At 46.9% G+C, this 13444-nt stretch overlaps 4 protein-coding genes across 4 annotated transcripts; 3 read left to right on the forward strand and 1 right to left on the reverse strand.

Annotated features, from left to right (window-relative positions):
• The first annotated feature begins 637 nt into the window (after positions 1–637).
• On the forward strand, positions 638–3802 carry TrAtP1_011502 (uncharacterized protein). Its single transcript, XM_066115135.1, has 3 exons — positions 638–1476; positions 1687–2956; positions 3016–3802. The coding sequence occupies exons 1-3, from the start codon at positions 755–757 to the stop codon at positions 3655–3657; spliced, it is 2634 nt and encodes an 877-aa protein (XP_065971233.1). The 5' UTR covers positions 638–754; the 3' UTR covers positions 3658–3802.
• Positions 3803–4138: 336 nt separating this feature from the next.
• Positions 4139–4987, forward strand: TrAtP1_011503 (uncharacterized protein; the record flags this gene model as incomplete). Its single annotated transcript, XM_014084637.2, has 1 exon — positions 4139–4987. One exon carries the CDS (start codon positions 4139–4141, stop codon positions 4985–4987), a length of 849 nt encoding a protein of 282 aa, XP_013940112.2.
• Positions 4988–5429: 442 nt separating this feature from the next.
• On the reverse strand, positions 5430–6896 carry TrAtP1_011504 (uncharacterized protein; the record flags this gene model as incomplete). Its single annotated transcript, XM_014084638.2, has 1 exon — positions 5430–6896. One exon carries the CDS (start codon positions 6894–6896, stop codon positions 5430–5432), a length of 1467 nt encoding a protein of 488 aa, XP_013940113.2.
• A 4087-nt stretch (positions 6897–10983) lies between these two features.
• Positions 10984–13381, forward strand: TrAtP1_011505 (uncharacterized protein). The gene is made up of 2 exons (XM_014084639.2): positions 10984–12740; positions 12799–13381. The coding sequence occupies exons 1-2, from the start codon at positions 11258–11260 to the stop codon at positions 13107–13109; spliced, it is 1794 nt and encodes a 597-aa protein (XP_013940114.2). The 5' UTR covers positions 10984–11257; the 3' UTR covers positions 13110–13381.
• Positions 13382–13444: the final 63 nt, after the last annotated feature.

Consider the following 13444-nt stretch of genomic DNA (forward strand, 5'->3'; position numbering starts at 1 on the left):
CCCAACTCTGCTATCCAGCACCCTAAAAAATACTAAAGTATAAATAAGTATATTAAAAAATAGCTAAAACAGCTTACTAATAGTAAATACAGAGCACTGCTGCTATCCTATAATGAGCCTAGGAGCAGGTGCCCTGTTGCTGCAATGCTCGGTGCAGAAAGGAAGGTAAAATTGCTGTATTCCAACAAGTATCAAAGTTGACATTAGTGGATGGATACTTGCGCTCCTAGGTACGGGTAACTGTGGGTGAGAAGGATAAAGCACGCCATGTACCTGTGCTAAGATATCGATTAATCGTACCCAAGTGAGGGGTCTTGCGGAGTTATGCACCTTCTTCTCGCTGACTACGAGATACGGTGGACTCCTGACAGTATGTGCAAGGGAGCTATTAGCAGGGGTATCAAGGCAATTTCAGTTGCGTCGAATTGCTACCTATATAGTACCTTCGTAGTTTGACAGGCTACGTTGTCTACCTACATGCTAGTAGGTACAAATAAGTATATGGGAAAAGTGAAGGGGGGGCATCCAGCTGTATTGCTTCTGTACAAATACTTAGACTATGGTAGTTCCACTAACGTTCCCAAGTATAGATAGCCTAAAAGCCCAATTTCAGATTATTATCAAAAATAGATCCTTCAAAACATCAAGCAGATATCCCAAATTATTGTCGGGTAAAGGCCTACCTTTGATGTGTAAAAGAGCTACTTAGCCACGTCTTGAAAGTGCAATCTCTCATTGAAATAATTAATTCACCATGACGATAGACGAACCCATTTCAATTCTCTTGTCATCACACGCCGCGAAGCTCTCTGAAGCGATATTTGGGGTGTTGGCTAAGGGACGCCTAAAGCCCTCTGATTTGGGCTACAAGGTAGCAAACGATATCGCCGTTCGGCTTTATCTAATCAACACCTATCTCGACTCTCTTCCGCCTTACTGGATAGAACTTGACGTTGAACAACTCTGTCATTCAATCCTACGAGACCTACAGGCTACTACTCAGCCAGCCAAAGAGTCCACAAGCGCAGCTCTTCATATTAACTTACCATTTTTCAAATCTCCGTTTAATCAGAAAAACCAGTCAGATCCAGAGACGTGTCTCGTTGCGTTTTTCAAGACACGAATAGAAAATGCCAGAGGTCTCGAATTCGCATGTGATGACCTCATTGGTATGTTAACCAAAGAAGAAAATAATACAGATGAATTATCCGAATATGCGCAGCAGCACCTTGATATCCCATTTATTTCTGACGACGACAATGATACAATCTTCAAGGCTCTCCAACACATTACCCAATGCGAACCAGCGTCTCACGAATTCAGTAGCACTATATCACCCAGCGAATTAGAATCACAAGCAATACGGCATCCAGCACGGCTGTGCCTACACGATCTTCCAGACTCGACTTCATACAACATTTTGGTCCTTATTTCAGCCATAGATATGGCTCTTTGGCAAGAATTTTGTTTAAAGATGTAGGTATTTATATGTCTTACATGGCACTACAGTTACAGTCATTGTTAAGAGTGGGGCATTCATCATATCAGATGGTCCTATCGAGGCGTTATCTCTTTCCTTCTCCTTTAATCGTAAAGTTGCTCCCTAGTGGTTAGCCAATTACTCATATCATCCAAAACTTAACAATCGTTTATTTGGCTTGTTCTCGCTAACTCTAGAGGATTTAGTCAACCAAAGAGCTCCTCGGATGATGGTCAGGAGCTGCTCGGTCGAGGGGGCTTCTGCCGCATCCTAGAAAGAGAGATCACCGCCCGTCTCTTCCTCTCCTTCAATTATGACACCAATCTTTCGTTACTTAATGAATCGCAAGTTTTAAAGCAGTTTCTTCAGGCTGGACCGGGACAATCTCTTAAAAGTATCCTACGCCATTACGACCTTACACCAAAAGACAAAGTGATGCTTTCTTATGCCTTGGCACGATCATACTGGCAGTACTACGACTCAGAATTGTTACGGATCAAATGGACGAGCGATACAATATGGTTCATGCCTGAGAAAGAGAGCATAGAGCATGAAGGACAGCTGCCTCTCTGCGCCTATTTGTCGCTCCCTTTTGACATCCCCGGTAATATAACGCCAGATATCATAACTGAGGCCCTTATGAACCATCGATGCCCAAGAATCTTTGATATAGGCATATTACTTCTAGAAATTGGCCTCGGTAAGCCATTTCGGAGTGGGAAACGTCGAGATATGGTTGCACAGGCGAATCTCAATCACAAAATAGCAACCGATGAGCTTGTTGAACTAGAAAAGGGACATTGGGATGGCTTCACAAATAAGAACTACTTTGACCGGGCTGTGAAGTTCTGTCTTAATAGCGAGAACTTTATTCCGCCATCAAAGCCAGTGAAACCGTTTCGAGGGAGTGTCAAATTATCCAGTGAGCCGACGACAGCCCTGGACTCGCGAGCAGGTATCCTTGCGCGGAGGAAGATATTTTATAAGAACGTGGTTCGCCCACTTGCATGGCTAGCTAAAAGAGGCTTTAGAGTGCAAGCCGGGGACATTACCTACGTCAGAAAGAAGCCAGACTCTTCAATACCTGAAGAGGTATCTGATCCAATAGCACAGCCGGAGCCAGGAGCATTATTCCACAGTGCCATCGATTCCAGAATGTGGCTTCAAGACCTAAAGAGAATAAGCGAACAAGTTGAGCGCAAAAGGCGAGCGTGTAAAGTCGCTGCTCCGGTTCGAATTGCCATCCTAGATACCGGCTGTGACGAAGATTTCATCGCCTTTCAGGGGAGAAAAGAGCAATTTGCAATGGGAAAAGATTTTGTTAATCCTGGCGCCACCACTATGACAGATAGCTTTGGTCATGGGACCTTGATGGTAAGGCTTATTATGGTGTGTGCCCCTGGTGCCGAGATCCAGGTGGTGCGTGTTGCCGAAAACACAAAGATGCTAGAAAAGAACCGGGAGAATATAAAGGAAGTAAGTGGAACCGTGAGATATCTTACATTTGTTATGAAGCTTACAGACTAATTGGAAAGGCCATCCTTTGGGCGGGTCGGACTGGCAAAGCCGACATCATCTCCATGTCTTTCGGTTTCGCATTCGATGATCAAGGAATTCACGAGGCCATTGAGACAGTGCAGAAGGAGCGCCAGGGAGATGTCATCTTCCTCGCTAGCGCTGGGAATTCATCTACGGATAACGAAAGTTTCCCGGCTCGCCATCATGCCGTCATATCTGTCTACGCAACGAACCGCCATGGCACCTTCTTGCCATCAAATTCAGCCAGCACAACTAATGGCGCTGCTGTGCTCGGTACATATGGCGACGATATTCCGGACTATATCAGAGAAGAGTTTAGAACTACATATCCAGACGTTTGCCAACCTGGCTCCTCAGTTGCCACAGCTATAATGGCGGGTATCAGCGCTACTATGCTGATATATACCACTATCTTGCCTTCGCTGGTATCGCTTCAAGGGAAGCCGGCAAGTAGTGCTTTTCAACGGCTCCGGACTACCAAAGGTATGGAGAAGATACTGTATCGGCTAGTACAACAAGTTCCAGAACACCCTCGGCTCAATGCTGTAAAACCGGCATGGTTCTGGAAAAGCAGGCCAAATGATATGAGCCGATGTATGGCTTTCTGCGATGCATTGGCGGACCTTGGTTTATCATAGATCCTAGAACAGTCAAAACGCATCCGCCTTGAGATATTAGAACTTTAAGATCAATCAGATGAGTTGGATCAAATAGATCAAATAGATCAAATAGATCAAATAGATCAAATAGATCAACTAGATCAACTAGATCAAATAGATCAAATTTATGTGTTATTGAAATTGTTATTCTGGAACAAGCTTGATGAGTAAAATACCGCCAGTTAATGTCGGTGCCCATCATGTAAGTCGTTATACACAGCCTGATAAGCAGTTGAGACCTCCTCCAATCGGATGATTGATATCGATTGGAGTGTAATACACACAGGTATGCAATTAGCAGGCAGAAAACACTTATCACATGTATATCATCGGGGGGGAGAATCTTTGGAGCCTACGGCCTACCCCGCAGATAAATCTACAGATACTTCTCAATTATATACCACTCTTCATCCATCATATCAAGCCCATACCATCTAGCTATCTTTGACTGTCTTAAGCAATGGCGAGTAAATCCTGGTTTCTCTGTCCCGATTTTACCTTCCTCCCCGATGGGCAAATTGCGCTTGGTAGAATCATTCCCAGTCCTCGACAACCAACCATTACTCTCGCATCTCTCGCCGATTACCCGACGATAGACCTACCAGAGGTCAAGTCTATTGTTGAGAAGAATCGCAGCTTCTTGAACGAAACGAAACGATCTTTTGGGACCAAGCTATTTGCCAAGTTCCTTGAAATTGCCAACGCCAACGTGGGCATGTCGCTGTGTAACAGCAAAAATCAGTCTTTCGGCACCGCGGATCACGAGATTCGTGCTTTCAATGGGGCCTTTACCCCAGAGACTCTGAAAGCAATCGTGGCTCTCGATGGTGTGAAAAGGCACATTGATAGCGGACGTTTCGGCAAGCGATACGTGTACATCATCTCGGGGCTACGCGTGGCACAGCGAAGCTTCACAGTCACAGACGAGAAGGCAAATGAAATGGCAGCTTCTGTTGGGGCATCGGTTCCTATTCCCACCGGTGCTGTACCTGCCGCGGTGGGGGCCAGTATCACCGGCGATTCGAAGCATGAGAAAAAGAAAAGCTATGAAACGGCTCCCGGCATTGTCTTCGCGTATCGGCTCCATGTGATTCGCTCCAAGAATACAGGCGAAGAAGGGGAGCTGTTTTCGGATAGAACAGCCTTCTTCAGCGGCGAAGCTGAGGACGAAGCCGAAGAAATTGAGATTGCCGAAGTGAACAGAGCGGTGCTGCGGGGAGATTTCGATGAACAGCTCGATGGCTATAGCGAAGAGTGGTTTGAGGAAATAGATGATGAGGCTTATATTATATCTGCAAATTCGATCTAAGGTATTTTCATGGTTACCTTCTATTAGCTACTATTGAATGAAAATATGTAAGGAAAAGCTGTCTAGCATCCTACTTTTATGATATAAGACTTAATCAGTAGTAGTAGCTGTGGTAGCAGTAGTAGAAGTAGTAGAAGTAGTAGAAGTAGTAGAAGTAGTAGAAGTAGTAGAAGTAGTAGAAGTAGTAGAAGTAGTAGAAGTAGTAGAAGTAGTAGAAGTAGTAGAAGTAGTAGAAGTAGTAGAAGTAGTAGAAGTAGTAGAAGTAGTAGCAGCAGTAGTAGAAGTAGTAGCAGCAGTAGTAGAAGTAGTAGCAGCAGTAGTAGAAGTAGTAGCAGCAAGAGCAGCAAGAGCAGCAATAGCTTTAATTATTGTATATTGTCTGCTGGATAATTGTTCTTAAAATATGTACCAACTATCCGCCTCTTATTCACACTGAGTCTCACTACTTGGAGGCCACAACAGAAGCATCCTCAGCATCAACACCCCTATACTCGAAATACTTGCCAAACTCGAAATCTTCAATCAAAGTCTGCGCCAGCCTCTTCTCATAAAAGAAAGAAAACTCTGGACCCTCGTCCGACTCCGGATCTAGTTTACGAGGCGGGTAAACGATAATGACGCCCTCGGTAATGCGATCTGTGAGATGGCGATGAGTAATAGGCGTCGCGAAACCAAAGTCGGTCGACGCCATGTAAGCATCACGGTGGTCTGTGAAAAGCACCGACATGGGCGGCAGGGAGTCTGATCGGATGTTGAGAGAAGTTTTGTCGCGAACAGTTGCCACCATTTCCAGCGTCTTATCCAGACTCTCTTGAGTGACGCTATCCGTCATCTGTCGTACGTACTGAGCCACCCGAGACAAGGACCACTCTGAAATAAGCTCGGCCACCGTTGGCTGCTCGACTGGAGCTGTAGTAGACAGAGCTGCAAACATCACATTGCCACGAATTCGTGGAGGAACGGCAGGATTGCGGAAACGTCGTCGCATATCGATCCCTTCGCCAAAGAAGATCTTCGAAGCCGGGTCAGGGTTAAATACAGGAGCACGGACACGCGTAATAGCTCGCCATATAAAGGCTGTGAAGGCGTCATAGGTTGAGATCCATGTTCCGTCCGTGGGAGAGGCTAGCTTCTTCAGCTCGGCCGCCTTGCTTTTGGGCAGATGGAACAGCAAGGCTACACCCTGGACGTGATCCGGATGGCGTTCCGGTGCAGGGGGCCCGTCAACCTTCTGATCCTCGCTGGGCTCCTTCTTTACGAGAAGGGAAAGATCCAGATTCTTGGGATCCCAAGTAGGAAAGGCGGTGTTATTGAAAGCGGCGAAGCAGTTCTCAGCCAACTGCCGCGCATAGCCAGCCCAGCCCATGGCATCGTTGGAGTAGTGGTGATGGTGCATGTTAAAGACCATTCCGCCTCTGACAAAGTTGACCTTGAAAGCAGATACGATGGGGCTAGCATCCGGATGGGCTTCCGGCTTCTCGCCGTATGTCATGGGCTCGACACTCCAAAGCTTGAGGTCGCCAAGGGGCACTGCGCTAAAGTTTGCCTTTTCAATGTCATCCATGGATGGGTACTTATCAGCGTCTTCAGGTGCGTCAAGCCACTGCACAAATAGACGGACGGTGCTGTCCTTTTTCTTAACAAAGGAATACCCAGTTCCAGTGACATCTGTATCTTTCTCGATTGTACAACAGAGATGCCTCGCTTGGCTGATGGTGCGCGCAAGTCCCTCTTTCAGAATCTCTACTGCTCGAGGCTTCATTGCATCGTCCATTCTGAAAAAGAGCGCATAGTTGTTGTAAGCCATGGCTGAAAGATAATCCAAGGTGGACAGGGCAAAAGTCTCCCGTTCGGGATCGTTTTCCCATCCATACGGATGGAGGTGGAACACATCTTGCTTCGGAGCCATTATTTCGAATATCTGAGGAGAATTGAGAGAGGGTTGACGAAAAGAGGAGTAAAAGAGGAATAAGAAAGAAGTTGGATGGTAGCACTATTGACACCGTTTAATTCATCATTTTCTGTTACGTGTACCTTTCAAGCTGCTGTGCAGGTATCGTGCTGCTCCTTGCAACGCTAAGTCCAACCCTCACCCGCTATTGCTCATCCTTCGGCTGGTGATTCTCTCCTTCGACTCACAGCACTATCGCTTGGAGTGCCGGCACTAGTTTGTGCGATGGCTCAAATGATGGAGCCTAGGAAGCGAAGTCTTGAAATGACAAATATAGATATCCAGCTATAATGCGATGTATATTTCCATTCTTGGAATAAAGGAGCGCAAAGTTTGCAAGACGTGACAAAAATCGCCCATCATCTCCAAGACTATGCCATAATGGATTTTATCTTGGCGTTAGTCTTGCTAAATGACTCGACAAACCCTACCAAAGTGAATACTTGCACATCTCCAGCGAGTGGAGAATTCAGGGGCTCCTTCGGAGTGCAGGTATGCATCCGTACATCCTCCGTGTCTGTTTGTATGTATATGTCTGTTGGCCGTCGTGAGTGTCACTTTCTTGTCAAACTAATATGTGCCCGTCTCCGCATGTGTGGAGTGTAGTCAAGGATAATCGTGATTTCTAGGTGATATACTTTGAGTTTCTACTTCCAGCACTCCGTTTACCCCTCCACGACTGTCGCGAGAGCCGCGCAAAGCTTTTTCTTCCAATGGCTGGCTACCTATTCATGCAAATCACCTCCACGTTATCAACAGCCCACCAGTATCTGCAAGCCCTAGACCTCCATGTACATGGTTGAAAACCATTAGAGCTACAAGCCAGCAATCAGCAGTTATGAGACATGAGCTTCAGATTTGTGATGGGATCTTTCTCCTCTGTATATTCATTTGTTCTTTCTTGAATAGTATTTCCTTCTCTGTTTACCTAGTAGTTGTCTTTGTATTGCACTCGCATCCTTACAGTCATATTTCTTGCCACAATTCTTTAGCCTACTGGAGAGCAAAGGTACGTCCAAAGTAAGGACTTCTTGGCAAGGGCGCTACTAAAACCGTTACGCTAGCCACGATCCTGGCAGTTTCTTAGTTTCAACCAACGGCGTTTCGCTTCAGTTCGGCAGCTTCCAGAGAGGGCTAGTATTAGCTCAGCATAGCCGAAATACGTTGAAGTTGGTGCCAACAATTCGCGCAAGTGTTCATCGCCGATCAAGAACGAAGGATCTTCAATTTTGTATTCTCTTTAAATGATGATCAGAAGGTGTTGTCGAAAGTGAAGGATTGGCTAACAATTCATCTGATCTGCAGGGTTTCTCTTTGATAAATCACTCAAGGGCAAAAACAAAGATGAAAGTGGCGAAGCTGCGCAGGCTTAAATGTTCTAAGGCAGTACTATCGTCTGTTCAACAAACTCAGACTCCTTCTGCGGAGTAATAAATTCCATATCTATTGAAATGCAAGCAGCGCGAGATTTTCTACGTTGGGCATGTTGATTTTAAGTTCCTGAGCCGTCAGCGGTTCATATCTAGGTACTGCTTAGCCATACTAGCCAACATACCTAATCATTTCTTATAACCTAGAGGACATGAAACATTCAGTACGGATCCTTTTGTCATAGAAACTATATATGGCCATCGCCGTCGTCACTTTGGCTTTTTCTTATTCAGCTCAATGTACATAGAGACGAAATATGGTAATGAGATATGAAGAAGGTACATATAGGGTCGCTGCGAACCACCCCTGACTTTGGCAAGGAATATTCCAGGCCAGCTTCTCATCTTTCGATGGCTAGATTTGCTCACTCTTATACGCAGTTGGGATTTCTTTCGATCCGCTTGAGTACCCCGGTTGACTGGTTCACGCGGGTTCGGCATCGCCTAGTCCATGTTTCTAACCCAATATGCGGGAGTGATCAAATTTTTATCTTGAAGCGCCGGCAGATCTTCATATACGATGTTTTCTTCTCCATCGTGCTTTAAGTGCTCACAATCATCATGATAAAAAACTCTATCTGTAAGCTTATTTCTACAAATTATGCAATTAAATTGGCAGAATCAAAACGCATCTGTTGGTTTAAGTCAATAAAATACCGGCTTCGCCCTTTTCTCGCCACTCAACAATCTTGCTCGCATCGTTCCCGACCACCTCATCAAACAGGGTACATGTACGGATAGGTACCTGATTGTTCCCCAGATTCCTTATATACTCTCACACCCGCCGTGTTTCAAAATTCCATTGATACCATACGCAAAGTCTCTTCTCCCCCATTCTTTGATACATGTACCTTGCATCCCCAAGATTATATGGCAAACGGGCATCGTCCCAACGATCATGAAAAGATTAGACACGATGGGTTCCTAGTGGCAAATCTACTGATGGCTTGAGCGGCTATGTCCGCAGTGGGGCTGTGCAAAACCGCCCCGTCCCGTCCATCCGCAAGCTAAGACTGGAATAAGCTTGGAAAAAAGCATCTCGTAAATTGATAAAAAGTCTACAAAATTGTATACACCAGTGATACCTGCTTTGTTAGAAGCGTTCGTGCAAAGATACTAATTAGAGTAATGAAATGTCAGACTAAGATCGAATACGACAACACGAGAACACGAGAACCTCGAACCACCAAATATGACTTGTTCAATCCCACTCAAGCATCATTTACAAAAACCAGCAGCTGAAGCACCGGCTATATCAGCAATTCATTACAGCCTATTTTATCACTACTCCAGTTTTTGTCTATTCACTTTCTTATCTAGTCGCCAATCCATTACATATCGGACAGCACCTCAAGTCCGGGCAACGGTCTCTACAAGGGTCTGCATATGCACCTGCATCCTATCTATGTGCCAGAAAGAGATTTCCCATATATTATGCAGCTCGAGTGCAGGATCGTCGGCTTACGCTTCCAGACCCAATCAACCTTGCCCATGCAGGCGGTGGACAAGCAACAAGTCATCAAATGAGACTGTATCGTCTCACCAAGCAAGCATCCCCTATACCGGTAGTATAATAAATACCTAGTATACATATAGTCCTTATGTCTACATGTATACTATGATACATTCTGCCGCCAATATCATCTTCTTCTTCCAACTAACATACAGTCCGGATACATCATTTCTTGAATTCCACTTATTTTAGGTTATCGTACCACTTGCCATGTTTATCAAAGGATCGAAAAACAAAAACGGTTTCCATTACGATCTCAAGGACTAGCGCTTACTGATATACAACGTACCTGGAAGAGTGGTATCATCAACCATGCACCGCTTATCAATGCTCTCCTTCGGCATTGGCAGTGCGGCCCGAAATTCCGCTTCTTGCCCTTGTATAATACTACAAGCTACAGGTTGATGCTCCTTGTAAGTAAGCACTGACCCCGTCAACTGCCGATAGTAACTGCCCCAGTATGTTTCAATACCGGGAATTTTTTCTTGTTTTTGGCCTGGGGGGCCTGGAGCCGCGGACACGGAAGTTTTGAAGCCCAGATCTTAGATTCCAGGATCAGTTCCGGGGGCGCCATCAAGCCATCCAGCGCTATAACGCTTGAGCCACAGCACATCATTCCCGCTGGCCATGATGCATGGCTGCTAAGTCAGCATCTGCAGCCACTCAGGAGCCCGCATTTGCTAAGCCGAGCAAGGCGTATTCGGTATGATGAGAAGCGAAATGTTCATGTACATGCATGCATGTAGTTAAGAATCCCTGTATGGATGGTACGATCACTGCATAGGTACAGCTTGACAGCATACAGCATACAGCATACATGTACAGGCGTATGAGTAAGTACAGCGCATGCGCAGCTCAATGCTGTGTTAATGGGAAGAGTGCTTCTCTCCATCACGATGTAATGAACAGCCCGCCAAGTTATAGAGAGGATGTCGCCATAGCATCATGGATATAGCGCAGTTAGCGCACGTTGACATGTAGGCGCACTTACCAGACGCTATAAGTGCCTGGCTTTTGATGCCAGTAGCCAATGTCCCCAGCGACAGCGGCCACTTAAAAATCCAGGATTCTATGAGTAATGGTACATCGAGACCAGGATGCAATATCTTGCCCTTTCCCCGCCACCATCCCGTCTCACTAAGCTGATACTCGTCAACCACACGATTCCCACTTCTCAGCCCACCATTGCTGCAGGAGGATCAAGCTGCGTCCGGGGTGCAAACAGAAAAAAAAAAAGAGACTTCCACGGCTATACCGTACAGAGAGCTGCTCAGATCGCATACAAAAGTGGACTTGCGCCGTCGCCCTTCTGCTCTTTTTCCCTCGCAGGTGTTACAGTTGCCAAGTTGTTGAGATTTGAAACTTGAGACTTGACAATGACTGCAAAGCAAAGCGAGTCTCGCAAAGGCCGCCCGGCCGTCGCGGCTTCGGAGCGCACGCCGCTGCTGAGATCCAACGGATCTGACTACGACGCTGTGTCTCCCAGAAGCGGCAATGGGGCGGTTGCAGTCGCAGCGAAGCCGAAGCGCCATCTGCGCAATGATGGCGATGCGGAGCAGCTGCTGGCGGGTGACGATAGTGGCTATGGCGGCGAGAGCGACTACAGCAGCTACAGCGATGATAGCGACGACCAAGGCGAGACGACGGTGATTGCCGAGAAGGTGTCCTTCTCCAAGCTGTGCCTCATCATGGGAACCGCCTATCTGGGCGTGTTTCTCGGAGCGATCGATTCGACAATTATCGCGACGCTTTCAGCACCCATCTCTAGTGAATTTCAATCGCTCAGTCTGCTGTCATGGCTGGCGACTGCCTACCTCATCTCCAATGCTGCGTGCCAGCCCATCTCTGGCCGCTTGACGGATATCTTTGGCCGTGGCCCCGGCCTGGTTTTCAGCAACATCTTCTTCGCGGCTGGAAACCTCATCTGCGGCCTGGCTCAGAGCTCCAGCGTCATGATTCTCGGCCGTGTCATTGCAGGCATTGGCGGCGGCGGCTTGATGAGCATCTCGACCTTCTTGGGATCCGATTTGATCCCTCTGCGCAACCGCGGCATCGCCCAGGGCATCGGCAACATCTGCTATGGATCCGGAGCCATGATGGGAGGTATCTTTGGCGGGCTGATGAACGATCACACCAAACTGGGCTGGAGACTGGCCTTCCTCGTCCAGGTCCCTCCGGCAATCCTCTCCGCCGTGGCCGTAGCGATTCTCGTCAGAGTACCACCAAAGCAATCGGAAAAGTCGTACCTTGCACGTATCGACTTTGGCGGCGTCTTCTTTACCGTCTCTTTCCTCGTTCTTCTGCTTCTGGGTGTCAACGCAGGTGGAAACATCGTCCCATGGACTCACCCTCTGCCTCTTACAACCATTCCGCTCTCCTTTGCTGCATTTGCTGGTTTCTTGTGGTGGGAAAGCAGAGCAACGCAGCCCATCATTCCGGTTAGGCTTCTCCTTGACCGCACAGTACTTTCGGCCTGCATGTGCAACTTTCTCTCCACAATGGTAACTATGCAGGGCATCTTTTACATCCCACTCTATCTCCAGGTTCGTGGCGATTCTTCAACGGGTGCGGGTCTAAAGATGCTGCCTTCACCTGTCGGTATTTCTGTCGGATCTTTGGTAGCCGGCTACTTTATGAAGAAGACTGGCAGATATGTCGAGCTGGGAATCGGCAGCTTGGTGATGATTATTCTGGGAGTCGGCATGTTCAATACGCAGGACGAATCTACTCCAGGATGGGTGACCATGATTGCCTTCTTCTTTACGGGTGGGGGCTACGGCGCCATGCTGACGACGACTCTGCTGGCGTGCATTGCGGCTGTTGATCACTCACAGCAGGCTGTCATCACATCAGCAACCTGTAAGTTACTTTTCACCCATATCCAGGTGAGGGGCAGGACGTGTGCTAATTTGATCAGACCTTGCCCGCAGCCTAGGCGGTACAATTGGCATAACAGTTGGTTCTGCCATCTATCAAAACATCCTCAGCTCTCGCCTCTGGCAGCGATTTGGTGACGAGCCGCATGCCGGCGAAATCATTCAACACATCCGTGACGATCTCAATTTCTTGAAACATCTGCCCGAGGGATGGCAGGATGGAGTGATGAGCTCATTCATGGAGGCATTCAAGAGCGTCTGGCTGGCCATGCTCTGCTTGTCCATTGGCGCCTTCGTTTGTGTCTCACTCATGAGGCAGCACGTGCTCCATGAGACGATTTCCAGGCGATAAAAATCGGCCATCATCCACAAAAGAAAGTAAAAGACATTTAATTGTCAACCGGCCATGACTTATGACTCTCATATTCTTTTTATTGCAATGGTTATTTAAAATTGGAGCATCACGCACGGCGATTGCAGTGAAAGCGCTTGGGTATATGGATCCTTACCAAAAAAGGGAGGCGTTATCAAGGATATAAAAGGTGCAGTTTACTTTAACCAGGTACTAAAACTAGCGAGAATAGATACATTAGCAGAAGTAGATGCTGAAGATTTAATTTTGATCAAACTATAAGAAGCTCTTGCATCAATATTTGTGATCTGTAGAGAAAGGCCCCTTCCTCTTCA

This window comes from Trichoderma atroviride, chromosome 6, assembly GCF_020647795.1.
Source record: "Trichoderma atroviride chromosome 6, complete sequence".
In the NCBI taxonomy this organism is placed as follows: Eukaryota; Fungi; Ascomycota; class Sordariomycetes; order Hypocreales; family Hypocreaceae; genus Trichoderma; species Trichoderma atroviride.